Genomic DNA, 26,930 nt, shown 5'->3' on the forward strand with positions numbered 1-26,930 from the left:
CTGATCAATAGATATACATAGAAACAAGTATAGACGTAAAATGTGTATAAATGTATACATATACATATTCCCTAGCCCTGTCTACTGAGAGGGCCTAGGAGCAGCAACACCTAATAGCCATGTGCACCCGCTAAAAGGAACAAGGGTTCCTAGGAGAAATGGATGGTTCCAGGAAAATGGATGGCAGGAAAAGTACAAGAGTTGGATTACTTTGCTTTGATACTTAGTAGTTCTGTGACCTTACAGAAATTACCCAATTTACTAGACTAAGAACACAATCAGGAACTGTAGTCAATTTACCATGTTGGAGTCAGAAACAAATTTATTACATTTAAGGGAATAATAGATTCCAGAATCAGGACAACTTAAGGAACATTATACTTAAGTTGATACAGGGTAATGAAGTATGGGCAAATCACCATTCTTGCCCTAGAGAGTACTGTACTGTACTGGGTATTTCCCTTTCCTCAACCTGACCTTGGAAAGGCAGGTTCAACCTTACACATTTGATGTACTTACTTCCATGCAGAGACTTAATGATTTAACGTTCCCTATCCGAAATATAAATTTGGACTGAAATGGATCTAACTTTATTAGATCTTCGATCTTTTTTATCTTTGTCAAGTAATTTACACTAAATCTCACTTTCTTTAGCTGTGAACTAGGAATAATAAAAATCACCTCATAAGATTATTGTCAATAATCAAATATGATGTTTGTGAAAGCATTTACCAGAGTGCTCAGCACATAGTAGGAATTCAATAACATTTATTTCTCTTTCTACTTTCTTGTCTCTATTCCCATGCACTCCCTACACCCCTTTTAGATGGTAAGAGATCTGGAAATTTGACAGGTGAACACTTTGTCTCTATAGAATATCTCTACAGAATATTTAGCCATCTTCCTCAGTAACTGCTTTCTCAATATTCCCCTACATGTACTTTTCCATTCAGCTAAGTCAATTAAAAAAGATTTGTGTGTGTTATCAGGCTGATTTTTGCTTACATATCTTTAGAAAACTATATATGGTTTAAAAGTTTTTCAACTGTCATTTTTTTTCATTTATAGAAGTAGAATTGAATTAAATTTTGTGAGAAACAAAACTCCAGACACACAGAGTTAAACTTTTTAGTTTAGATGGAAATGGAGGAGGAAAGTAGAAAAACAAAAGCAAAATGCTTTAACTTAAAAATAAGTCAGAGGTCACTTTATTATTATTTTTATAGACAGAAGTCATACCATGTCACTTCTCTGCTGAAAACCCCCTATGGCTTCCTATCGCAATCAGAATAGAATCCTATATTTTTACTGTGCTTAAAAGCCCCAGATAACTTGGCCCACATTCTACCACTCTGTGCCTTTCTCACTCTGCTTTAGTAACACTGTCCTCCAACACATATTTGCAGGCTTCTGACAACAGGACTATAGCACTTCCTGTTCCAGTCCCTGAAGGTGCTTCCCCCAGATACCTATCTAGTATGCTCATTTATTCGCTTTTTATAGGACTGTGCTCAAGTATACCTCAGAAGAGCCTCCCCAGACCATTCTATAAAAAATAGCATCATTATTCGCTCTGTTCACTTTACTTTGCTTTATTCTTTCCCAGTACACGTATCCCAAGCTGAAATACTACATATAGGTTTATTTCTTTATGTTGTTTCCCTCATGACTTTTGTTCACTAGTTAGAATAGTACTTAGCATACAGTAGGAACTCAGGAAGTGTTTAATTAGTGAATATTTAATTCATAATTGCAGTATTGAGAATCTTAGCAGAATACCTTAAGTTCTCATAAGAAATGTTAGAAATAAGTTCCTTGTTTTAAAATCTAAAGTAAAATATAGCTTATATATAAGAGGTCACGGATGAAGGGGAAAATAATATAAATATATTTATTACCACTGAACTGTACACTTAAAATGGTAAAGATGGTAAATTATATACATATATTTTACTTCAAGAAAAAAAGAAGTCATGATAAAAAAAGAACAAGAATTAAAAAGCAGTTTAAAATAGAGTGACAAATGAAATACCTATATATCAATCACAATAATGAATGTAAAGAAACTAAGTTAACCCATCACAAATTTCTCTAGTTTTGAATTTTAAAAGCCTCCAAATTTGCCTCTTGCAAAGAAAAATATACAGAATGATATAATTAACTCCTATCAGATAAAGAAGGATCAACAGTAATATTACAGCAAGCACAATATTATTTATTTATTTATTTAGAGACAGGGTCTTGCTCTGTTATCTATCTATCTATTTATTTAGATACAGGGTCTTATTTATTTACTTATTTATTTAGAGCCAGGGTCTCACTCTGTCATTCAGGCTGGAGTACAGTGGTGCAATCACAGTTCACTGTAACTTCCAACTCCTAGGCCCAAAGGATGCTCCTGCCTCAGTCTCCAAGTAGCTGGGACAACCGGCACATGCTACCACACCCAGCTGATTTTTTAAAAAAAATTTTCTGGCAATTAGGGTTTTGCTGTTTTGCCCAGGCTGGTCTCAAATTTCTGGCCTCAAGCAATCCTCCCCCTTCGGCCTCCCAAAGTGCTGGAATTATAGGCAGGAGCCACTGCACCCAGTCAGCAAGTAGAATTTAAAGGTAAAAATTTTAACAGGTGAAAGACACCAATATTAGCCAATAATGAAGAGACACACCAGTACATATGTAACATATAAATTAAATAACATAAAAATAAGATATCACTATAGAAACATAGAAGAGGAGCATTTTGACTCATTCCTATTGGAATTTTACAGATTAACTAGACACAATGTAAATAAGGATATGGGGAAAATGAACAATATGATTAATAAACATATACCAAACTTTCCTTTCCACAAAGTATATTATAAAGTATAATATAAATGACCAATAAGTCACAAAGAAAATCTCACAATTGGGAAAAAAAGAAATGAAGCTAGGAATTAATAGTAACAATTTTAAAAACAATAACAAAATGTCAATACTCTGTCAAATAACAACTGTGTACCACCTTTTTTTCAGCCTGGCATGTCCAGGACACGATATTCAGCCTCTTTAACGTGTAGGCCAAAATATAAATGAATGCCAAACATCCCCTGAGGGAGGAACTTTCTAGGGGATTTGAGGCCAGGCAATGCACACTACTCCAGCTCCCTAGCTCTCTAGTTGCATAATCTTCGGAACTTTCTAGGGGATTTGAGTAGGTCAGGCAATGCACACTACCCCAGCTCCCCAGCTCTCTCGTTGCATAATCTTATCCCATTTTTGCTGCTCACTTCAGAGTCCCAAACCTTTCCTCTTCATTGACAGAGGAGCTTCTATTTTCCTCAGAAGAATCCCAGGCCTTGGAGGACTCAAGATGCTTAACCTAACTACTTAGTAATATATTTTCCCAACAAAGTCATTTTTCATCTTCAGCATCATTCCTGTGCCAAAAGAGATAGAAACATTTTTGTTACTACCTTGTTACCAACATAGAAGGAAGATGTTGAAAGAAACCAAGGAGAAATAGAATTTCCTTCAACTCTGTTGCCCATAAATTAATGGATTAGGAACAGTATATTCAAGCCATTTGGACTTCTGGATCTTGGCACTTGCTGCCACTTTACTAGACTGGTTTAGTAGGAAGAAAAATTTGTCTAGTGGCAGTGAACAGCATAGGTCTTAGAGTTGGATTAATTTGCTTTGATACTTAGTAGTTGTGTGACCTTACAGAAATTACCCAATCTATCTGAATCTCATTTTCCTTGCTTCATGTAAAAAGGGAATAAGTATATAATTCATGAGGATAAGATTTAAATGTTAGGCCCACACAGAGTTCCTTTACTACAAAGTCTCCCTTTTTATGCAAAATGCAGCTTCACACGAACTCTTGTGAGAAATGCAAATTCTCTAGCACTGAGACACACTGAATCAGAATCTGCATTATTAGCAAGTTCCCCAGATGATTCTAACGCACATTCAAGGTTGGAAAGAACTGGATCTAGTAAATAACAGATGGGAAATGACAATAATTTCTCAAGGGAATTGTTTGCTTTTCCATATATTAATATTTTATATGATTTTTTGCACTAAAGCTATCAATACCCTGCTTTAAAAAAATGAGGCAAACCTTGGAATTTTGATTCCCTCATGAACTTTAGAGACTTCCCTTAACACTGAAAAATATTAACAATAATAAATGAAATGTTAGAAATGCCAGCTTATTTTCATCATGGAATTTGCATATACTAGTCATTTCTTCAAGCAATCTCCCAGTTTGGGGAAAGGTGTCTATTGTTAAAATCCAGGAGATGGGAGCAAAAGTTGACACTGAAATCCCTTAAGAGAAATTTTATTATTTGCCTTTGTGTGGCACTTCACCAGGCTTTTCTAGAACACTATTCTAGAGCTCTTAAAATATAGATTAATACATTAACTTGTAAAATTGTGAAAACCAAATATCATATGAAAATTTTCTAGTGTAATGCCTGCTATATAATCAGTGCTCAAGAAGTATTAGTTGTTTCTCTCCTTGATCATCTTACCCTACTGTAATTATTTTTTAAATGCCTATATGTCATACTAGACTGTGAACATCATGAAGGATAGAGCTTATTTCATTTATATATGTATGTCATAAATAAATACAGCACCTGCCACATATATTAAATCAATGCTAATTAAATACATATTAAATAATTTCTATCTTTAGCTATTTGTAGTATATTTATTTAAACCAGGACCAATGATTGATTGAAAAAGTCATTACTCTAAGTATTCAACAAATAATTATTGTGCAGCTATTATGTGTCAGAAACTATGATAGACACTGAAGACTGAAATGATAGTAAGCAAAAAAGAGACACTGTCTCTGCTTCTAGTTTAAAGGGGAGATAGATATTATCTCAAAAAGTAATGTAAAATTAAATTGTGATCAGTATCATAACAGAGGTACATGGTGAAACGACAACGTAGTAAGTGAGATAAATGTTAGTCACTATATTCTATCATAGTCTAATTCACTTTTTTGCAGTTTCTCTTAAGTTGGAAAAACTCCTGGGGCAATACTTCCAGAAGGCCATTTTTAAAATGAACTTCTTGGGCCAGGAGTTTGAGTGTAGGGAGACGAAGAAGGCTGCTAGTGTTTTCCTCAGCCCTCTTCTGGTAATTAATTTATTGGTACTAATTATCTTGTCAGAATGGTTTAGATACTTTCACTTTAAGAAGACAAATGAGTCATAAAACAATTGAGTTCAGTGATGTTGGTGAAATAATGAAGGCTTAACTCTCTAGGTAGACGGGGGACACGAGCTCACTAAGCTAGCTAGCCTGGGTGATCCATGAAACCTTCCACAGGGAGAACACAGGTTTCATCAAATTCCAGAGTAATGATGTCCAAGAAAAAAAACAAACACTTCACTTTACCATTTTATCTATGCCGGGCTTTTCCTTAAATCATCTCAAGCCGAGTATTTATTGTCCCTCTCTATCTACAATCTCCCTGTATGATAACACTACTTTTAAACTTCTGATTATGTTTGCAGCCCGCTAAGGGGAGAATTGTGTGCTACTTACTAAATGAGGGACTTTATTAATAAGAAACTATTGCTGAGGAACAAATGGCTAAAGTCACATCCGTTCTCCATGACTTACCTGTTCCTAAAGTAGTACTGATCTCCTACAGCCGACCTCCGAGCTTGCAGCCGGGCTAACGTGGCCATAACCTCTTGCCATGGAGTTTACAACTGGTGTTACTGTCGGTCTCCATGGCAACTGGACTAAACCAAAGGCCATTCCCAGGGGTCGGACTATTTCTTCACGCCTCTTTACTGTCATCTTGTTTAAGTTTTAAGAATCCTGAAAAGAGAATTAAGAAATTTTGTGTGACAAAAAGTTTAATTTATTTGCCTCTATGTCTTCTATGAGTAAAAAGAGGCGATTAGAAGCAGGGAAAGGAGGAGGCGAACTAATGGTTGCTGCACACTTCCGGTTTCCGCCCCCAGTCTGCTTCCGGAAGCTCCTCTCAAAATGTTGAACTGCTGTTTGGAAGTCGCCGGTTGTGTAGTAGTTGGAGTCTGTTCTCGGGCCTGAGCCTCGAGGCCAGGCTCCTGGGTGTTGTTAATGTTCGGGGCCGCCGGGCGCCAACCGATCGGAGCTCCAGCCGCCGGGAACAGCTGGTGAGGCTGGCGGCCCTGGGGCGGGGAGGGCAGGGGAGGGGGTGATGGCTGGAGGCCGCTGGACCTGGAATGGAAGGGGTGACGGCTGGTAGTTGTGATGAATGATCTGGAGACGTCTAGGCCTTGCTCTCACTCGTGCCTGGCGTGGACGCAGTTTGAGGGAGGCGTTGAGATGTGCGCCCAAGATTTGTGAAGGAAAAACGGTAAACGTTTGCTGAGTGCTTTTCTGACAGGATATTTTAGGAGTCAAGCTTTCTCTACTTCATCTCTCCGTTGATTGTTGACAAGACTAGGGGCAGAAGAATTTCTCTTAATCCAGGCCTTATTCCTCACTCCTCTTCTAATTTTTTTTTTTTAAACCGGATTATACCAAATGCTTTGGAAGATCAAATCTCGGAAATCTAGAGTTCAGGAAGTTCAATAGTGGAAGAGACATCACCCTCCCACCCCCTTTTTTGGGGAGGGGGTAACCTACCTGTTTCCATCCCTATGACAGCCCTGTGATACCTGGTTAGCACAGTCAGAGAATATTTAAATGACTTGTCCAAAGTTACCCTGTACGTTTTTAGTCCTAGAGTTAGATGGGGGTTTTGGGGTTTCTAGCTGAAAACCCTGTAATGTCTGTCCTATTTTCTCCCAAGCCCTTTCCGCCAAACATACACAAGACAAGCAGTGAAACAAACAAGCAAATTTCCCTGATAATCCTCAAACATAATGTTTTGACCAACAGCTGAAAGAAATGTGGCCAAACAGTGCATGTCTATTTCTAGATTCTGCACAGAATAAAACATGGAAAATTCTAGTAGTCTGTGATCTCAAAGAATTTTTTTTTGCATCACCTGTCACTGAAAAGTTAAAAGAATACCTTGCCCAAAGTGTTTTGAGTTGGGTCAGATCATGCTGTAGTTAATTTTATAATGAGTATAAATTCTGTCATGCTGTGTTTAAGTTATCACATTTTCCAATAAGAAAAGTAGGGAGCACTTTTTTAAAGAACCATTTTTTAACGATGTAATTAGCATAAAATAAAACTCACAGTTCTTAAGTGCTTAATTGTATTACTTTTGGTAATTGTATATGCTTATGTAAGCACCACACAAAACAAGGTAAAGGACATTTCCATCACCCCAGAGTTCCCTCTTGAGGTTACCTTTCTTAATGTTTCACCATTCAATATTTTGGTAAGTGAGAGAGACAAAATGTCCTATGTAGATTGATCTGCTCTTCCTGTGGTGACATTGATGTATTGGATAGGTGACTATTTAATTTAAAAATATGACTCTCTCAATTCCTTTCTCTACCTTGTACCCAAACCTTGGCTAAATACCTCTTTATAATATAGAGAAACCTCTTTCAATTCCCTTTTTAAGGGCCTATCCTGTTTTCACTTGGCATACAACTTACCATTTCTTTTGGCATCAGAGTGTAACATAGTGCCTAGCACTTGGTGTTTTTGAATGAAATCCACAACACGGGAACCTTTTTTTTTCGAGTTTATCTGCACAACCATTCAGTCATTCAGAATTTCTTAATGGAATTTTCTCTTTCATACACTGAACAATCATTTACTATACCACGCATGTATGTTTTATCCCAGCAGTGAAATTCTAGGGCCACTGGGGATACTGCTACTAAGCTGTTAACTTGTTGCCAGGTTTTGCATACATATATCATCTCATGTAAATCTTTTGACATAGGTATATCATTCTTTTCATTTTAGATAAGGTGACACAGAGGCAAAGATAGCTTAAATAACTGGCTTAAGTGTCATATTTGTAGGATGATTCCAGTATACCTACAGAAAATTCTTAACCACTCTAGTAATACTGTGTGTCTGAATAAGTTACAGTATCTAAAGGACTATATAAACTAGAAAGTATATGCCTAGATTTGTTAACCAACCTGGAATTCCTGACTTACTTGACGTTTTCAACTTTCTCCCCAATGTGGAGGTTGCTTTTTCAATTTTTGGGCACCAAATGAGTAAATGTAGATGATTTCTTTATAGAACGGTGGTATTCTGTTTACTTGACTTTGTTATGTGGCTTTGCTTTTTTGAAGCCTTTGAAATAAACTGTATTGACTTTGGACCTCTGTTTCTGCAGTTTCATGCCTATTTGGTATTTTGTTTTTCTTAACTCTGGGAAACTACATAGTAAAAAATGTGCATTTTTTTTTTAATAACTGCTTTAAGTTTCTTTTTGTCATCTTGAACTCAGTTGCATACAAGCAGGTTTATTTGAGTCAGGTTTGGTTTCAACAAGAGTCAAAGCAATAACAGTATGATTTTGGACAAATAATTCATTAATTTTGGTATAGCTTCTTAGCATCCTTATTTATGTTAGGCTGGAAACCTTTAAACTGTTTTTGATAATTTGCCCTTAACTTCATATTTACTTACCTAAAAACTTAAAGAGTATCTCGCTTGTTCATGTGGCAGAAATTTTGGAATATGGATTGTCTAAAATTTTTAATCGTTATATTTTTCTTTTGATATTTGTTCATTCATCTAGTCATTCATTGGTTTGTTCATTCTCTGTTACGTGTCAAGCAGTATGCTAGGTGCATGTAATTAATATTCAGTTATCTTCATTCTCATTTTTATTATAGGAATTCAGGATATATTATGTATTCAGCCCAAATATTTATTGAGCAGTTACCACATATAAGCAATAAATAAGATTCATTTTCTATGATGCTTGTCTGAATGCACTTGAATGTGTATATTAATATACGCACGTTGACAAGAATTTGAATGAATTATTTTTTAGATTCTAAATTTTTTGTTTAGTTTTAGATGCTGACTTTATTTAGGCAGTTTTTTATTCAATAGTTTACATTTTGAAAGCAATTAGAGCATAAGGGAAGAAGATTCGAGTGACCCTTGAAGTCATTAAATGAAGTAACAAAAAAATCAAAAGAATGGTCTTCAATTTTAGCTAATAAATGAGCTTGCCTTATTAAATCACAAATTTGGAAAGTAGAACTCTTTTCCTTGAGGACAATCATGGTTTGGTTTTCATCAAGTTTCCAGGGCAAAGAGGAAAGAAAGCTTCCTGAATGTTCCTGTGGTGACAAAGTAGAAACTGCCAGCAGCACCTGCTATTGAATACAAGTCAGTAGAGCTTCTGCTTGCATTGTGGGAAGTGAGTTTTTCTGTTTGGTGGAGAACCTTGTGACTCCTAACTGGGAAGGATTATTTTCTTTAATCTTTTTCTTTCTCGTTTATATCTGTGTATTATTAAGGTGGGAGTAAGTCAGATATACAACATTAATTTTTTTAACTTGGGATTCTTTTTTTTTTAGCTTCATAGAGTCTTCAAGGAGTCCATGAACTTCCTGCAGTTGTGTGTGGCAATTTTTCACGTGTCTATTATCCTCCCTTTTCCCAACATTCAGAATGCTTCGTGACCTCAAAAAGGTTGAAGGCCTTTACTTCTGCTGTGATATTCTCAGGATTCACAGTGTGGTTATACTGTTAAAAAGCAGAATAATTTGATCTTTCAGTGACCAGTTTATCTTATTTGTAGGTAGAGGTTGTTGAAAGATGAAATAACTTGTCTTAAACATTAAGTATCCACTCCCATCCTCACAAAAATCCCTTCAAGGTAGAAATTATACTCATTTTTATGTTGAATAAACAAAATAGAAGATAAGTAATTTGTTCAAGGTCTGATGACTAGTGAATATAACAGAATTTAACTTCCAAATTCATAGCTTTGACTTCAAAGCTCATGTTCTCTACAGTTTTCCTCCCAGCCTTTTTTTCCATAGAGAATTCTAGTCCATATTTATTGCCTAGTGTTAATATAAAGTTGCAATTAATTATTTACATGTTTCAGAATAAGATAGTTCCCCATATCCCACCTCTTTCAGAAAGAGAGAAAAAGGTTGCTTCTGATTATTTCAATAGATAAGTCAAGGAATATCTAAACTAATGTAAATGTTAGCATTTAATGTTAGGGTCATTATTAATTTTCTAATATGACCCTCCTACATATATAAAAGGTGAAAATAGAAGACCTAGTTGTTTCATAGATTACAAGGTAAAATAAAGATTTATTTTGATAAATAATATTACCATTAAGGAAGGAAATTTATAAATTCCTATGAGCAGCAGAGTTCTTAAACTTAAAATAATTCTTAGAGATTATGTTGCATTAAATAAGTCATGAAGTCATTAGTCACTTAGCCCTTGATGTGGCATCTTTGAGGATGACCATTTGTATGTTTAGTTACCCATTTTCATAGTCTATAGTATTATATATTAATTTTGATCTATACAGTTTGGCTGTTTGCTGTATACTTTTAGGACCAACCAACCTTTCCAATCTTAAACAAAATCTAAATGATATGGAGGCATGTAATTCCAAGACTGTCTTTTTTTTAAGTTTGTGAGTAGCCGTAACGTACATTCATCAGCATAGTTTTTGACTATGTTTTGTCTGTTAATACAGTGTTTTTGTACATGTTGAATTTTTATCCATACAGAAACTAACACATAAATAATTATTTCTTTCCTTAAATTTTTGAAAGCGACTTAAGCAGTTGTACTTAGCAACAAGTAACTTAACTTTTAGCACTCCACTTTTAAAATTATTTAACTTTGTGAGATAATCCATGTTTCACAGAGGTAAGGATGAGAATTTTACCATGTGCTAGGTGATTAACAGCATTTGATTTCTTTTTCCTTAAGTAGTTACTTAATAGCTGTAGTCAATTGTTGTTTATTTATATCTGGAAGAGTTTTTTTTAATAAACTTGTTGGATTTATACAGTAGACACATATGCATATCCTCTTTTTATACAGTTATTTGTCTCCACAGCCAGGCAAGGAAATTATTCCTTGACTAATTTTTCTATACATGCTATATTTTTCCCTATTACGAATAGCAGTTTTTGGTATTAGAGGCTTCAAAAAGCAATAGTCATTGACAAAATGGGTGACTATTAGTTATTGGGGGAATATGTCTACTAGGCTTTCTTCATTTCTGCTATGCCCCCTTATATATTGCTGACTGTCATTTAAGAGCTCTTGGGCCATTAGTCAATTCCCGGTTCTTAGGGGAAATGTAAGCAGTAAGTTAGGACTAAGCCAGATTACTGATTCTTCTTCCTTGAACCAGAAACATTTGAAAGAAAACCCTAAACTCTATGTTTTCTACATTTAGATCTTCCTCACTCTTAAATATACAATTTTGGGAAGGTCTTTTTGTGAATTGATTAGAATGTGGTAGTAAGTTAACTCCTTTATTGGATATTTAGTATTGCCTAGAGGAGTGCAAACAAACTTGACCTTTGAACTGAAATTTTAAAACAAAATTTACATAGCAAATCTTAGATCGATCATACATTTTATATTGCTCAGCATAATCTGATAACTACCTGAAAAACCAAAGTGCTCATCTACCCACATCCTTTCCTTTTACAAAATCCAACTTTATATAGATGGTGGGACTGTAAATTTTGGGGGGCGGTATTCTGTTTTATTTGGACTATCTTAATAGAAATATTAATGAACTGTTATGATAGACATTACACATTGCTAACTGTTTCCAAAAGATTTCATTTCCAAATGAAAAGGAATTATTACAAAGGTAAATATAACAATCTCAAATTAGTTAAGTAGTACATTCACTGAATTTACTGTAATTCACACTTTTAAAACTGTAGATGTTCAATACGTACAGATTTTACGGAAAAGTTCTATATTTTCAGGTTTCTCCTCCAATAGGAAAGGTCTTATTTAAGAAAATATCTTTAAGATAAAGTGTTTCAGTGCAGTGATCTTCTGATGCTTCAATATAAATGCCAAGACAAAGGAAATAAAAGAGCAGATATGTTAGTGGAACAGCTTGACATTAGCTGATAATATCACTGGCTTGTTAACATGGGTTTTAGTTGGGATTGACTTGTCTAGTTATTTGAAACTGAAGGGGGGGAAAGGTGATTTGAACTCTGAATAGTACTTATATGAAATGCATTGTTTTCTGTGTTTCTATGGGGTTTTTACAAAAAGACTTTAAAAGTAACTTTTAGTTGATTCATATTTGAGTGACATCATGCCATAAATTCGATTGTTTCTACTAGTTAAAACATTTTTTTAATATATTTTATTTTCTCTTGAGACATATGACATAAAATTGAATAAGGCTGACACGATTTTAAAGAGATTCTAAAGACATTTTCCTTTCATTCTTACTAGTAATAAGACTGGTTATATTTTGTTAGACTATTAGTTACAGCAGTACTTTTTAAACAACATTAATTGAAAAGTATCAGATTTCAGTGGATTGAATTGGATATGCTAACCTTTTTTTAACGTTAGGACCACCAAATTTTGTCTTATAGAGTTAAGGACTAAATTGTAACTTGCAAAATAAACTGCAATTTTTTTTTTATTTCAGCATATTACAGGGTGCAAATGTTTAGGTTACATATATTGCCTTTGCCCCACCCAAGTCAGAACTTCAAGTGTAAACTGCAATTTTAGTTGAATATTATATTCATGCATCAAGTTAATATCATGTTTTAATATTTCAAACTACTCATTCACCCATTGATAGGAAAACTCTAGGCTTGAAAAAGTAAGTTATTCCAAAACCAGGTGATACGGGGTCTTCTTTTAGATACAGGATCCGTATTTTAATTACATGTTAAACTGGCTTCAAATGAATTTTTTTAAAGGTACAATATTAGACTCAGAAATAGTAGGTCTTTCAGACTACATTTCTTCTAAAGAAGTAGTGTTAAAGGAAAAAAACAAAACGTTCATTGCTTTAAGGGAAAACAAAAAGGCACTTATTAATATATAGGTAATGGAAAAAAGATCCATTTAGTCAGAATTGTAGTCCTTGTTATGGCTTAATGCTAATTTATGTGGTGCATATTTCTCTTTAATCTATTGCAATATTCTGAAATCTGAGTTTTATATAGAACCCTTATAAAGGAAAAAAGAAATCTCAGTGGTCCTCCAGAGTTTATTTAAAATATATATTTGAATCATTACGTTTTTGAAAAACATATATCCATATAGGCTTTTTGTTTATACATTCAGAATGCCAAAGGAGGTAGATCTGGAAAATACAGACCCACATTAACTGAAAGGTAATGCCACGTTACTTAACTGCTCACAGTGTACGTCTTACTAACCACTGTAGGGTTGGTTCTTTGAGCTCAATTCACTTTCACCAGCTATACCACCATATACCTTCTGCTGATTAAGGTCTCCCACCCCTTTTTTCTATTCCAAACAATGTACCTAACTATGAATCATTTGGCTTTTATGTAGATGTATATTAAATCTTTCTCAACGATTAAAGTAGTACTACCTGGTGCTAACTAAATCAAACAAAAGTACAAACTGGATACTGGAATTGTATAGTTGTTCTTGGATATAGCTTGGTAAGCACCGGGCAGGGGTGCCGGGGGAGTTTAAATCCTGTCTTCACCACTTAGATGTTTCTCATTGTGACAGAGAACTCTGTGTGTATTTCATCTACCACCTCATAGAGTTATTGTGTGAGAATGAAATGAGACAATACATACAAGACACTTAGAAATGGGCCTGGCAAATATTAACTACGCAAGTGGTAGAAGTTTTATATGTGCATCACATAATAAATGGCAAATCCAGTTGAATCACAATGTGTGTTTTTAGTTTATCATTAAAATGAAAAGAAAAAGCTGAAAGTTGTCACAGGGAACTTGCAAAACCTTAAAATTATAGATGATGGAGACTATATGACTATAGAGATTATATAGACCAAGAGTTGACAAACTATAGCCAGCCATCACCTGATTTTATAAATAAAATTTTATTAGCACCCAGCCTTATTCATTTGTGTTTTGCTTGTGGCTATTTTTGCATTACAGTGGCAATTTGAGTAGTTGTGAGAGACCCAATGGCCTGCAAAGCCTAAAATATTTGCTGTCAGGCCCTTTGCAGAAAGGTATATGCCTACCCCTGCTATAGTTCTAGGAACTCTATAGGCCTCTATAGGACTGCTGAAAATACTTGGATCCCTAAGTGGCCTCTAGATCCCAACTTAAGAAATTATTGCCCATGTTCTTCAAAAGAAAGGTGCATATCTGAATTACCTGTAATATTTTCAAAATAAAATCAGATACCTGGGCTCTATATCACACCAACTAATTTAAAATATGTGGGAATGGGATTTGAAAAGGGCCAGTATAATCTATAAAAGTTTCCAAAGAATGCTGATGCTTATCTTTGCTGACTACTGGATAATTTTCTCACTGGTAATATAGTTTTATGCTCTTAAAAAAAGAGACCTAAGAGACTGCTTGAGAATTAAGTAGTGATAGGCCTTTTTAGACCAGCAAGGCTCCAGTTAGAATTTGAATGTGGTTTCTGCTTTACTGGGTTATGAGATCAGTGTGGCCTAAATATATGCGTTAAACTTTGGTTAAAGTTTCTTTTCATGTATATTACAAATCTTGAAACTACTTATCTTTCTGTCTGCCTCTTATCATGGCAGTGACTGCATGTGGTCAGTAATGGACTTCATGTTTCCTTCTTAGAAATTAATGGATAAGGAGGGCACTGATAGAGTTTTCTCTATATCTGCTCTAGAAAAAGGACAGGAATAGAAAGCAGTGATTTAATCTGAAAAAGTTTTCCATAATTACACTGTAAAACTATAGAAATACTGGGATCTTACATCATTCACATGCTTACTCTATCTTGAAGTATTAATAATTGCTATGTTTAATAGAAGAGGCTTAAAAATGAATCAGAATATTTGAAACTAATCTCTTGGATAGGATAATTAGATTTTAAACATTTTGTAATCACTATTAATTTTAGTCAAATTTACAGTGAAATGTCTTCTGTAGAAAACTAGGTTAATATGGTTAAGAGTGACTATTTTCCCTGTTTTTTTCTTTCTCTAAAAAAATGTAGGCATTTCAGTAGAACCATGGAAGAGCTGGTTCATGATCTTGTCTCAGCATTGGAAGAGAGCTCAGAGCAAGCTCGAGGAGGATTTGCTGAAGCAGGAGACCATTCTCGAAGTATATCTTGTCCACTGAAACGTCAGGCAAGGAAGAGGAGAGGGAGAAAACGGAGGTCGTATAATGTGCATCACCCGTGGGAGACTGGTCACTGCTTGAGTGAAGGCTCTGATTCCAGTTTAGAAGAACCAAGCAAGGACTATAGAGAGAATCACAATAATAATAAAAAAGACCATAGTGACTCTGATGACCAAATGTTAGTAGCAAAACGCAGGCCATCATCAAACTTAAATAATAATGTTCGAGGGAAAAGGCCACTATGGCATGAGTCTGATTTTGCAGTGGACAACCTCGGGAACAGAACGCTGCGCAGGAGGAGAAAGGTAAAACGCATGGCAGTAGACCTCCCACAAGACGTCTCTAACAAACGGACAATGACCCAGCCTCCTGAAGGTTGTAGAGACCAGGACATGGACAGTGACAGAGCTTACCAGTATCAAGAATTTACCAAGAATAAAGTCAAAAAAAGGAAGTTGAAAATCATCAGACAAGGACCAAAAATCCAAGACGAAGGAGTAGTTTTAGAAAGTGAGGAAATAAACCAGACCAATAAGGAGAAAATGGAATACGAAGAGCAAAAAGTCTCAGATGAGCTCATGAGTGAAAGGTGACTTTTATATTCTCTAAATATAAAAATATTTGTCTCCAGTATTTGTGGTTGAATGTGTTTTATATTTTAATTAATTCTATTTTAAAATAATTATACATTGTAATAAAGGTAGTAATACTATATTAACTATGGTTATATTTTCTTATATATTGTTTAGCACAAAGCAAAATTGCTTATTTGATTTACACAAAATCTTTTGATTGTATTATAATGACTTAATTTTCAGTTACAAAGAGAAAAGGGAATGGATTTTCAGTGGGAAAGAATGTGCTTTTGAATAACAGCATGTTTGTAACTCTTAGAATTGGATATATAATTATTTATTTGTGTAATTTTAGAGCTTTAGCCTTTGGTGCTTTTTAGAGTGTCACAATTCGTTAGTCTATCCTGATTCCTGAGAATCAGAAGTTTATATCACTTTGACATGAGTGTGGCTTGATATTTTAAGGTCTGTAGCTTGCTAGGAATTCTGATTACTTATGAATTGTAAAACCCAATTCATAGTCTAGAAACCTGATTTTGTCATTAAAAAAATAGGAAAAGCAGTAAACCTCTGGCAGTTAGTCTAATCTGTCCATTCTAGAAAGCAGGTATAATACAATATACAATTTTGACAGCATCAAAAGGTAAGTAGTCATTTTTCTTTTACACCAAAGTGATGCTACTTGCAGGAAATGAGAAAGTGTTGACACTGTTTATCCTTTCAGGCATAAGTCCTTAAAACAAAATGCCAGAAAAAACATTCCTTAAATATAGTCTGGGAAATAGTATGTGACTTTTAATTTGTAGGACTGGGATCATTTTAATGATATGGATTGTAGTGACCCGTGGATCTCTGTTTTTTTTTTGTTTCTTTTTAATATGATTGCAGACATGAATGGGACCTGGTAAGAATGTATGGAATGGTCCTTTTATTAGATATGGCTTGCTATTTATATAATTTTTCTAAAGAAGTAAAAATTACTTAAAGTAAAAAATGTTTCAAGAAGGCTTCGAAAAGTTTATGGTATCTGTTTTTCTTCCAAGAAAGTTGCCATTTTAAAGCATGAATAAGAGTTATTTGTATGCTAGTATTGGGCCGTTGTGATGGAAGACCACTCACCCTGACTTGAAAGTAATTACTCCACGCAATTGCTGGGAGGGAGGCTGTGTGGTCTCGGAGATAACATACTCAATTCTGGATTATTCACAAGTAGATTACCTGCTTTCTGGATTGATTGTGCAAGCCCCTCCTTTTTTTTTTTTTAATTTAATGTCTGCCTTTTATTGATCTGCTTTTTGGGACATCTACCCAGTAACAGAAATGAGATGTAACTCCCATCATTCACTTCTTTTCATTGTGAAAAATACTAATATTTGAGTATCTACCATATGTGATCAGGCTACTCAGCTGCCAACAACCAGCCCAGGTACAAGTTTTCAAAGAGGATGTTTTCACTCTTGAATAAATCATTTTTCTCTGATTTTAAACTTATCTGTGTAACTGTTTTCTGTTGTCACTTAAGGTTAGGTGCAAATTCCTTCTGTGGGAAGATTGCTAAATATTTAAAGTATTTTTCCTAATAAGTATAAGTGTTTTTCAAGACGACTTCCAAAGCTTTTTGGCTATAAAAAGCTATGTATTTACTCTTCAGGGGTGGTACCTGACCTAATGGTACACACTGTCCCCAACAGCCTCATAGCCAGACAAGCAAATGACGAAAATGAAATGTGCTGAGTGGAAGGTACTAGTGAGGGAAGACTTCTCAAGAGAGGTGCGCTTTAAAGCAAGAATTAAGACTTGTTCAGAAATTGGGAGAGTGAAGAGAAGAGAAAGGGAAATGGGATTGAGAGGTAGAGGAAGCAGTTTGTGCAAAGGCATGGATTGTGAAACAAGTGTGATGTATTTGGAGAAACATATGTAGTTCATGTTTTCTAGAATATAAAATGGGAGCTGAGGCTATAGCAGTAAACATTTCTTAAAGACCTATGTGCTATGGTAAATAGTTTGGATGACATTATATAGTCACTGAGAAGATGTCAGTGAAGAATTTTTAGCAGTGAAGAAACTCAGATTTACATTTTATCAGGATAACGTGATCTTGACAACAGTATTTTACCTTTGACTAACCTGCTTAAGTAGGAAGTGAATTATGACTGTGGTAGTAGAGGAAAAGAAGTGTTTGAGAGCAATTTTAAGAGTTGGAATCCATGGAAGAGTGACTGACTATACTTGGGAGGATGACTCAGAAATAGGACTCTACAGAAAATATAGGAAATGAACAGATTGGCACGAGTGATTGGTATTCACATACATACATTTGTTCAACAAGCATTTATTGTCATCCGAATACTGTTCTATAAAAGTCATAGCAGAAAAAGTGGGGAGATGTGTTCTTGGAGATAAGCCATAATGACCATCAGATGCTGAAAATGAAAAGTCTTGCTTCTATTTAAGTTTGTGTTCTGATATATATTATAAAACACAGTCACAAGTACATGATGTACATGGAGAAACTAGCTAGATGTTAATGAGAGGAAATATAAATAAGGAAACAGGTTGTATAGATACATGTAAAAATCTCTCAAAGTAGGACAAGGATCATTAAGGACTAAGAGCTGAAAGAGGGAATTTTGATTTCCTTGTATCTTTAAGAAAGCGGGCGGGTGGAGAGAGATGAGAGAGGAGGTACACCTACCAGTTAGAGAAAAAACATACAGACAGAAGGACCAGAGATGGAGATGGAAAGTATTTAGATGGAGACCCACCCATAGAAAGCCTTGAAATCTAAATTTAATCCTATAAGTATGAAGAAGTAATTTTAGATTTTTGAATAGAAGACTGTCATAATGTATGCGTGTGTGTGTGTGTTTGTGTGTGTGTGTGTGTTTTATCAACTATTTTCTTTTGGAATAGTTTTAAATTTACAGAAAAGTTGCAAAGAGAGTTCAGAGAATTTACAGATATCACATTCTCATATACCCTGAATCCAGTTTCCCCTGTTGTTAGTATCATACATTACTATGGTACACCTATCACAATGAATGAACCAATGTTGATACATTTTAAGTAAAGTCCATACTTTATTAGAATTTTCTTTGGTTTTATTTAATGTCTGTTTTCTGTTCCAGAATATCACGTGACTTTTAGTCAATGAGTTATATTTTGAAAGGATGAACCTGGCTATATATAAAACAGATTAGAAGGGGAAAATGTGAACTCAGATTAGAAGAGCATGGTTAAAAAATAATAATAATCCTTTATCTGCCAATCCGAACTATGAAGCTATGGAAAACTAATTCATTTGTGGCCAGACTTAACCTGACCTGACCTGTAATGTGGATATTCATTCATTTAATTGAAAATATATATATATATATTAATATGCTTGATTATGGAGTGCTATCCCAGACTTTTCTGAGGTATTTTAGAATGTACCTTTCTAAAATTTGAGTAATTCTGAATTTTAAATACATTTTGCCTCAAAGGTTTCAGAAAAGGAATTGTGACCTGAGGTGTTTATTTATAAGGCCCTTCATTTGAGTTGTGTTTCTGGGGGCAAACAGGAGAGAAATAAAAATCAATAGTAGTTTGGAAATCTTAATAGCAGAAAGATGAAGTTTCTGAAGTGGTTTTAGTACTGACACTACTGTGCATAGAAGAGCATATGTTTGTAAATAAGAAAATATGGATGTGATGCTCTTAGAAAATATTGTTTTTTCATTCCCAATTGTATAATATAGGAAACTTCATATATTCACTTAGTATGAAGAAAGTAAAGAGGTCTAAATTCAGAGTTACTTAGAAGAATGTGCCTCTTCACAAGTTCCTATACCCTTCATTAATATTTTTTAAATCAAACAAAAACTGAAAATGATATTTTATATTTAGAAAGTATATGTGGATTTAGATCTCATCTATAATTTTAATCTTAAACTTTTCATTTAAATATTTTAAAACAGGTTAAGATGTCTTTTTTAAAAAATAAATCAGGATACAGAATTCTATACGTTAATGGAAAAAGTATTTTAATTAAAAAAAAAAAAAAAACACCTAGGGCACCTAGGGCAATTTCCTGATTGGTTAAAATTAAGAATTACAGTAAAAAGAAAGTACTTTAGAATTTTTAAAGAACATCACTCAGTTTTATTTAGAAGCCAAACCTCTCATTATATGACCTGTTTTCTTGGTGTTTTAAACTAACTAGACTATCATATAAGCATTGCTTCTGTTAGAACTAATAGTGACAGTTTATTCATGTCGATCAAATATCTGCTATTTGTTTTAATTTGCATGTCAAATTCTATATCATACTATGGAACTTCTGTGTTAGTAATGAGAACCTGTGTTATTTTTACACACTCCCTCCTTAGTACTGGTAATATCCATTTTTTTGCTCAGTGACCTTAAACTTTGTGGGGTTTTTTTTCACTTTGATTTCATGGGTTGTCATCATTGTAAACTTTTTCTCCCTTGCAAAGTAATAGAGTTGTTGAGAATTCTTAAGTAATGTCTTTTCCGGAATATTTGCAAATATGGTTATGAAAAGTAATTTCATCCTAGTCCCTTGTTTTTAATGTGCTGAAGAAAGGCTCAGCCTGCTTTTGATTGAGACTTTTCCCATTTTATTGAGCAGTGGTGTTCCAGGCTCAAGCCGAATTGCATGGCATAAGAAAGGAGCAGTAAGCATTTGATGAAAGCAGATAATAAAATACATCAATTGTGTCAGCACCTCGTTGCAGTCACATCTGGCTTACTGTCAGGGTCCCATTAGATTCCTGTGGTTTTATGTGCCAAAAATAATACGCTCTGTAGTTAATGGAACCAGGATATTTGCAGTTTGATTAAAAAAAATCATCTTATTTTCTTTCAGATCTTTGTCAGTCTTAAGTTCTGTCTCTGAGCTGCCATGTCGTTTTAAAATTTTACGACTGAGAGATCAATTGTTCTTTTGATCTGTTTCTTTCTTTTTCCTTATTACAGTGATTCCAGTAGTCTCAGCAGCACTGATGCTGGTTTGTTTACCAATGATGAGGGAAGACAAGGTACTGAAATGGTATTTTTCTCTCTCTTTGGAAAAACATCTTCATTTTAAAGTTGTTCTTATTACTGGTTATTTCCTAAGTTGATGACTGCAATCCATTCACCTTACACACACTACTTAGTGGACTAGGGTTTGGTATTGTAGCTATTTTTTTTACATGCTATGGAAGGCGTCCTGTCTCATGACCTAAAGTAATTGATTACCTCCAAAAAGCTAGTATGTGGAGCGAGTAATATTAAGGAAGAATTATTTTCCTTGAGAGAGCTTTGCGTACCTTTTCAATTTTGGCTCTTAGCAAGTTTGAAAGACATTGGTTCTCATTCTCTACCTGATTCCAAATGCATTTAAAACTATTCAAGCATTCATAAAGGTGGATTTGCAAGTCATCTGTCATTTTTATTCAGCTGTAACATTTATTCATTCTATCCAGTTTGTAAGTAATTAGATGATTTCATGAATTCAATGTTGTAAACTGTTAAACAGAAATGTCTTACAATTTAAATGTTTTCCATCTTTGAAACTTCCTGAAGCTTTTCACACTTTAACGTGGCAATATTTTGAATCTATGAAATATATGAAAACCTCAGTAAGGGGGCAGGATTAATCCTTAATTAGATTAATTTCATTTAGTCACATCTGCTCAGATTGTTTCCCACTTTAAACTCCATACAAATCATGAAATTGAGCTAATACATATAAATACTTATCACAAATGGTATCTTCCTTTCTTAAGAATACATTAGCGAAAGGGCAAAATCAGTATCTTTATTGTTTTAAATTATAGATTCATTTAATCATGTTATGAAAAAATAACAAAGTGATAGCTGCGTACACTTTTTTTCTTAATCTGTCTGTCTTCTTGGCATTACGAGTAATGTAAATAAAATGATCATTCTTTATTGCTTACTTATAAACCATTTGTCCCAGATAAATAGGTACATAACTAAAATACCATAGACTTTTTAAAGTTGAGACTTGTTGAAATATGGAATGTTGGCACTAAAAGTGAGTTTAACTACCTTGATGATATACCTAAATTCTTGTTAAAATATATATTTTTACTTAAGATTATATTATAAATGTTGATACTGGTAAAGACATGAGAAACCTTTTTTAAAACATAACTTTTTGACAAGCCTATCATCTTTGAAAAGCATTGTGTGGCTTAGATATGCTAGCATTTATTATGAACTTACTATATTTTAACATCGCTAAGTGCTTTTCTTGCATTTAGTTTACTTTAAATTCTTAATTAATTTTTTAAAAACTCTATGAAGATTCCCACTTTTTTAAAATGAAGAAACTGATGCTGACAGTGTTGAAGTAACTTCCCCAATGATACAAAACACTAGAATTCTAATTGGTTTGTCTGACTTTGGAGCCCAAGTTTGTAATCAATAGCCATTTGATTTCCATGTTAAGAATAAAGTTGTATATCACATCAATAATAAAATAACTTCATTTTTCTAAAATAGGGTTGGAATTCAGATATAATCAGTTTCAAATGACTCTCTTTTTTTCCTTATGCTTAAACCTCACCTGTGAAATTTTAATGTAACTCTCAAAATACTGATATGTAAGTGCTGTGAATTGTGCTTTTTTAAAAAAAATTATTTTTATTAATTCCTCAATTGAAACAAGATGGTGACTCTAGTTTTCCAAGCACCTTTAATTTTTCACTCATGCTTAATTTGAAATACAGCTGTTTCCTATAAAATCATTTTCAATTGAAGCTTAAGGCTTTTTTTTTAGTTTTCCTTTAAAAATGTTTATAGAAGGAGATTTTAGAAATCGGAAATCTCTTTCTCTAAAAGGAAAAAGTTTATGGTAGTTATGATGACCCTCTTAGAAACCAGAATTAATGGTGGTTTCTAAGAATCATGAGAAGACTTTAATGAATCTCAGATCATAGTCAAAATGGTATTTGTTTCTTATTTTTAAAACCCATCTGCCTTCATTTTGTATTTTTGTCTTTTTTATACAACTCTTTATAATTCCTTTCTTTAAAAACCAAAATATTTATTGTGCCAATGGCACATTTCAAACTGATTTTAAACTGATCATTCATTATCCCATGGTTACATTCATGGATGTTCCCAAAAGTCAAAATCACAATAGTGTTGTGTTTTAAAAATACCTCGCTTGTAGTTTGGTACAGTTTCTTTATAAACTCTGTGGTATTGTCACTTTTCATTTAAAATCAACTTTTTCAAAACTATTTCTTAATGAGCTTAATTTGATTAATTTCATTTAGTCACATCTGTTCATGATTGTTTCTCCTTTTACACTCCATACAAATCATGAAATTAAGCTAATTATATACCATTATCAACTGCAAAGAAAGGGTTCCAAAGTTTTATACCTTTTAATTCCTGGTAGGAGATTAAAACTTGTTTTTTCTTAACATGGAAAGGGTAGTAACTTAAAATGGATTTCTGTACAGTTTTTATGAAAGGACTAACTAGTTTATTATTGTTTTTCACATTTTAAAATTGGTTCTAAACATAACATTTTGTGTTTTTGTTGATGGCAGTGCTTATCATGGTATTAGAGAACATTTCTTGAGTGCAGTTGTGGTATAGAGTAAAAAAGTTTTCTTTATAGGTTATATATATAGTTGCCAGATAAAATACAGGATTCCCAGTTAATTTTGAATTTTAAATAAATAACAAATATTTTTTAGTACAAGTATCTCCCATGCAGTACTTGGACATACACTAGAAATGTAGTACAAATACTACAACTTATATTAAAAGTATTTCATCTAAAATTCAAATTTAACTACCATCTTGTAGTTTTATTATCTGACAACACTAACCTGTGTATTTGGATGATAAAACTAAATCTTTGGGGGATTTCTTATATTTGCACAGGTGATGATGAGCAGAGTGACTGGTTCTACGAAAAGGAATCAGGTGGAGCATGTGGTATCACTGGAGTTGTGCCCTGGTGGGAAAAGGAAGATCCTACTGAGCTAGACAAAAATTTACCAGATCCTGTCTTTGAAAGTATCTTAACTGGTTCTTTTCCCCTTATGTCGCATCCGGGCAGAAGAGGTCAGTAGCGCTGCCTATAACTGGTGGATACAGTGGGCTTATGGTCAATCTAGAAATACTCAAAGAGGATGAAGTAGAAATTAGAGAATGTAAACACAAAATGCTATATGAAGAAATATGTTGACCACTAATTCAGCTACCATTTATCATGCTTTCAAATTGTTAGAAATATTGACTTGCTTTCTTGCTAGGCCTATTCTGAAAATCTTGAAGTAACAGGAAGGTGAATTGGGAGAAGAGAAACACCTTGGATATCACTCTAGTGTTTAAACACTGGGTGGTTAACTGCTGACTGCATTAGAACCCTGCTAGGCATTACTTCATTTCTTTTAAGTGTGAGTTTTGCATTTTCCCCAGTAATATTCATAGTGTCCAACCCCACCAATATTAATTCTCTATTGATAGGATCTTCTTTTTCTATGCTCCAATGATCATACAATCTTCTAAATTGAGTACTTTGATTTTTCAGGTTTCCAAGCTAGACTCAGTCGCCTTCATGGAATGCCTTCAAAGAATATTAAAAAGTCTGGAGGGACTCCAACTTCAATGGTAGGCATGCTTTTTTTTTGGTTTACTTGTCATGTTTGGAAATGTTTCCATTTCTATGGAATAAAAAGCCACATCCTCATCCTTTATTCACATTCTAATGTTATACTTAAAAATAATCCATTTTCTTGTAGGCTACAAACTGGACCAGTGAGATTCCCCTATAAACCAAATCTTCTAATGCTATTAAATTAGTTACGTTTTGAACATCTGGGGAATGACATTCGAGGGAACCTGGCTCCTGTCCTCTTCCCTGGAGGAATATCATTGAAGTGAGAGCCTCTTTGATGAAAAGATGGGGCTGTTTTTGCTGGAGGACTGGTATTCTTCCTTTTAGTCAGAAGTGAACTTGATTGGGGAGGCTTTCTAGGGATTTAGGTTGGCCCAGGGTGGATAGAAACTACTGTAAATTTTATATATTTTTCTCTTTTATGATTTTTACATTGAATCCATTTGTGTATTATTTGCTTTGCCAAAATGCTAACAAAAGCTAGACAATTAAAAGCTTCCAGATCTAACCTAAGTATTCCTTAATGTTTATATTGTGACTAGTTAAGAATTAATTTTTACATATCTGACTGTTGTAAATAAAGATCATGATGCATTTACATTTATGGTTCGTTTTTAGAGAAGTCTTATATAACCAGCATTATTTAAAATATTTGCATTTTACTCAGGGTATTTTAACAAGGGCTAAGATGAGTAGTAGGTAAGGTTGATGATCTTGCTGGAGTTTGTATTTTGTTCAGTTTCCTTTCTACTTGCATAATCTGCTCTGTATTGCAAACTCATTGTATTTTATAGTATAGTTTTCATTGTACTTCAAAAATCATACTATTCCTAAACTAGCCACAGTGATAACTAGTCTGCACAAGTAGAATCATTTACCTTTTAAATTATTGGCTTTGTCTGATACCTGAAACATATCAAAATTATTATTTTGGCTTAGCGATTAATGAAATCATGTGAAAGCTGGTATTTTAACAAATACTGTGTGACTCTGAATCATATTGTCATGTTTAAAAGTGAGAGCTGCTTGTATATCCTTAGAACAGCAGACCATATGTGTCACTGTGAGTGTCAGAAATACTTGCATGAACTCATTTTCACCAAGCAGGGGGGAAATGTAATGTTTCTGTTGATGATATAATTTAGATACTATACTAAGTTCAGGCCATTTGATTTCTTCAAAATGGTTATATTAAAATGGTTAATATTTTTACTAAGCTTTGATAATTGATGAAAACAATGTGATTTAATACATGTATTTTTATATTATTGTATGGATTGTTAATTCAGCACTTAATGGCTTACTTAAATATGATTGGAAAAGAAACTTAAAGTTACCATTGCCTTTACCTAAGGTTATTACAATCTGAAATATTTCAACAAATCTCCTTTTAGGTTGCTTGTCTAAACTGGAGAGAGATTAAAAATGGTAAAGTGCAACTTTGAGTCTCTTTACCTTTGCATATTTAAGGTGATATTTAAAGGTACAATAATGTGGTATTGGTAATTGTAAGCTTTTTTTATGCTATGTCTTTGGAGTGAAAAGTCACGGTTTTCTCCTGAATTACATAAATGCTTTTATTTTATTTTGTATAATGACTGTCTTTTAGATCTGAATAAGTCACTTTAAAACCTTGGCCTATGAACTTTGCCTTACCAATCATGAATCTAGATGAATGCTATCTAGTTCTTGGTTCAGTTTTACCTATTTTTATTTTTGGTTCACTGCTTGCTTGAGCATAGCTGGGATTTGTAGCCCATTTTCTAGGCTTATTGCAATCTCACTGTGGTATTTTATAGAAGCTATTACAACTGATAGGCTAGCTTCATGGTATTGATGATACATGGCTTAACCATACTAAAAACTGCCTTTCCTCTCTAAATTGTAAAAAGGTGATTAAGTTTCACTTGATGGAGATATACTATATATGTGTGTTTATCATGGAACTAGTGCATTAGGCCATAAACTGTTTTTCTGGTCTACATTTTTTGTATTCAAAATTTTACTGAAGACAATGGACTCCTTCAGGTCTTTTTTTCTTTCAACCCTGAATTGTCCTTGTTTAGATTTTTAAGTACTGTAATTTTTTTTCAATAAAATCTCTGACTTGGGCAAGAAAGGTAAGAGTTCTAATTTGTGCTGATATTTTTCTAATTTCTTATGCTAAGTTTTTGTTGTCGCTTGTACTGTTCATACTATATAGAACTACCTAGTTTTAAAAATTATAATCTCACAAAACAGGCATCTTTAAACAGTACCCATGACATCTGATAATAAGAAATGAAATTTAATTACCTTAGACTTTCACACTGGAAAGCCAGATTGCTTTTAAGAGAGATTAATTTTCTGAGCAAAGTCAAACACATGTAACTGCAACCCATTAAACAGAATGGCATCAAAGGGTTTCTTAAGCAAATGAGTGGTGACTGCACAAATATATTGATGTAGTATCTTTGAAAGAAATGACAGAAGGAGAATCTTTTACTGATACACCAA

General features: G+C 33.8%; 2 protein-coding genes across 2 annotated transcripts in view; one reads left to right on the forward strand and one right to left on the reverse strand.

The window, feature by feature from the left end:
- Positions 1-5,696, reverse strand: part of SPATA17 (spermatogenesis associated 17) — a 127,956-nt gene extending 122,260 nt beyond the window's left edge. The window contains exon 1 of the mRNA XM_069459665.1: positions 5,629-5,696. Within this exon, the coding sequence (XP_069315766.1) occupies positions 5,629-5,696 (68 nt within the window). The remainder of the gene's footprint in view (positions 1-5,628) is intronic.
- A 281-nt stretch (positions 5,697-5,977) lies between these two features.
- On the forward strand, positions 5,978-26,553 carry GPATCH2 (G-patch domain containing 2). The gene is made up of 6 exons (XM_069459478.1): positions 5,978-6,152; positions 15,079-15,795; positions 20,762-20,823; positions 23,696-23,878; positions 24,348-24,427; positions 24,559-26,553. The coding sequence occupies exons 1-6, from the start codon at positions 6,097-6,099 to the stop codon at positions 24,589-24,591; spliced, it is 1,131 nt and encodes a 376-aa protein (XP_069315579.1). The 5' UTR covers positions 5,978-6,096; the 3' UTR covers positions 24,592-26,553.
- The last annotated feature ends 377 nt before the right edge of the window (positions 26,554-26,930 follow it).

The sequence above is a fragment of the Eulemur rufifrons genome, chromosome 27 (assembly GCF_041146395.1).
Source record: "Eulemur rufifrons isolate Redbay chromosome 27, OSU_ERuf_1, whole genome shotgun sequence".
In the NCBI taxonomy this organism is placed as follows: domain Eukaryota; kingdom Metazoa; phylum Chordata; class Mammalia; order Primates; family Lemuridae; genus Eulemur; species Eulemur rufifrons.

What these genes read in the sequence shown, in the direction of transcription:
- GPATCH2 (XM_069459478.1), top strand. Translation starts at nt 6,097, where the DNA reads ATGTTCGGGGCCGCCGGGCGCCAACCGATCGGAGCTCCAGCCGCCGGG. An exon ending in CAATGATGAGGGAAGACAAG is followed by an intron (nt 20,824 to 23,695) that starts GTACTGAAATGG and finishes ATATTTGCACAG; the next exon opens with GTGATGATGAGCAGAGTGAC. An exon ending in GTCGCATCCGGGCAGAAGAG is followed by an intron (nt 23,879 to 24,347) that starts GTCAGTAGCGCT and finishes TTGATTTTTCAG; the next exon opens with GTTTCCAAGCTAGACTCAGT.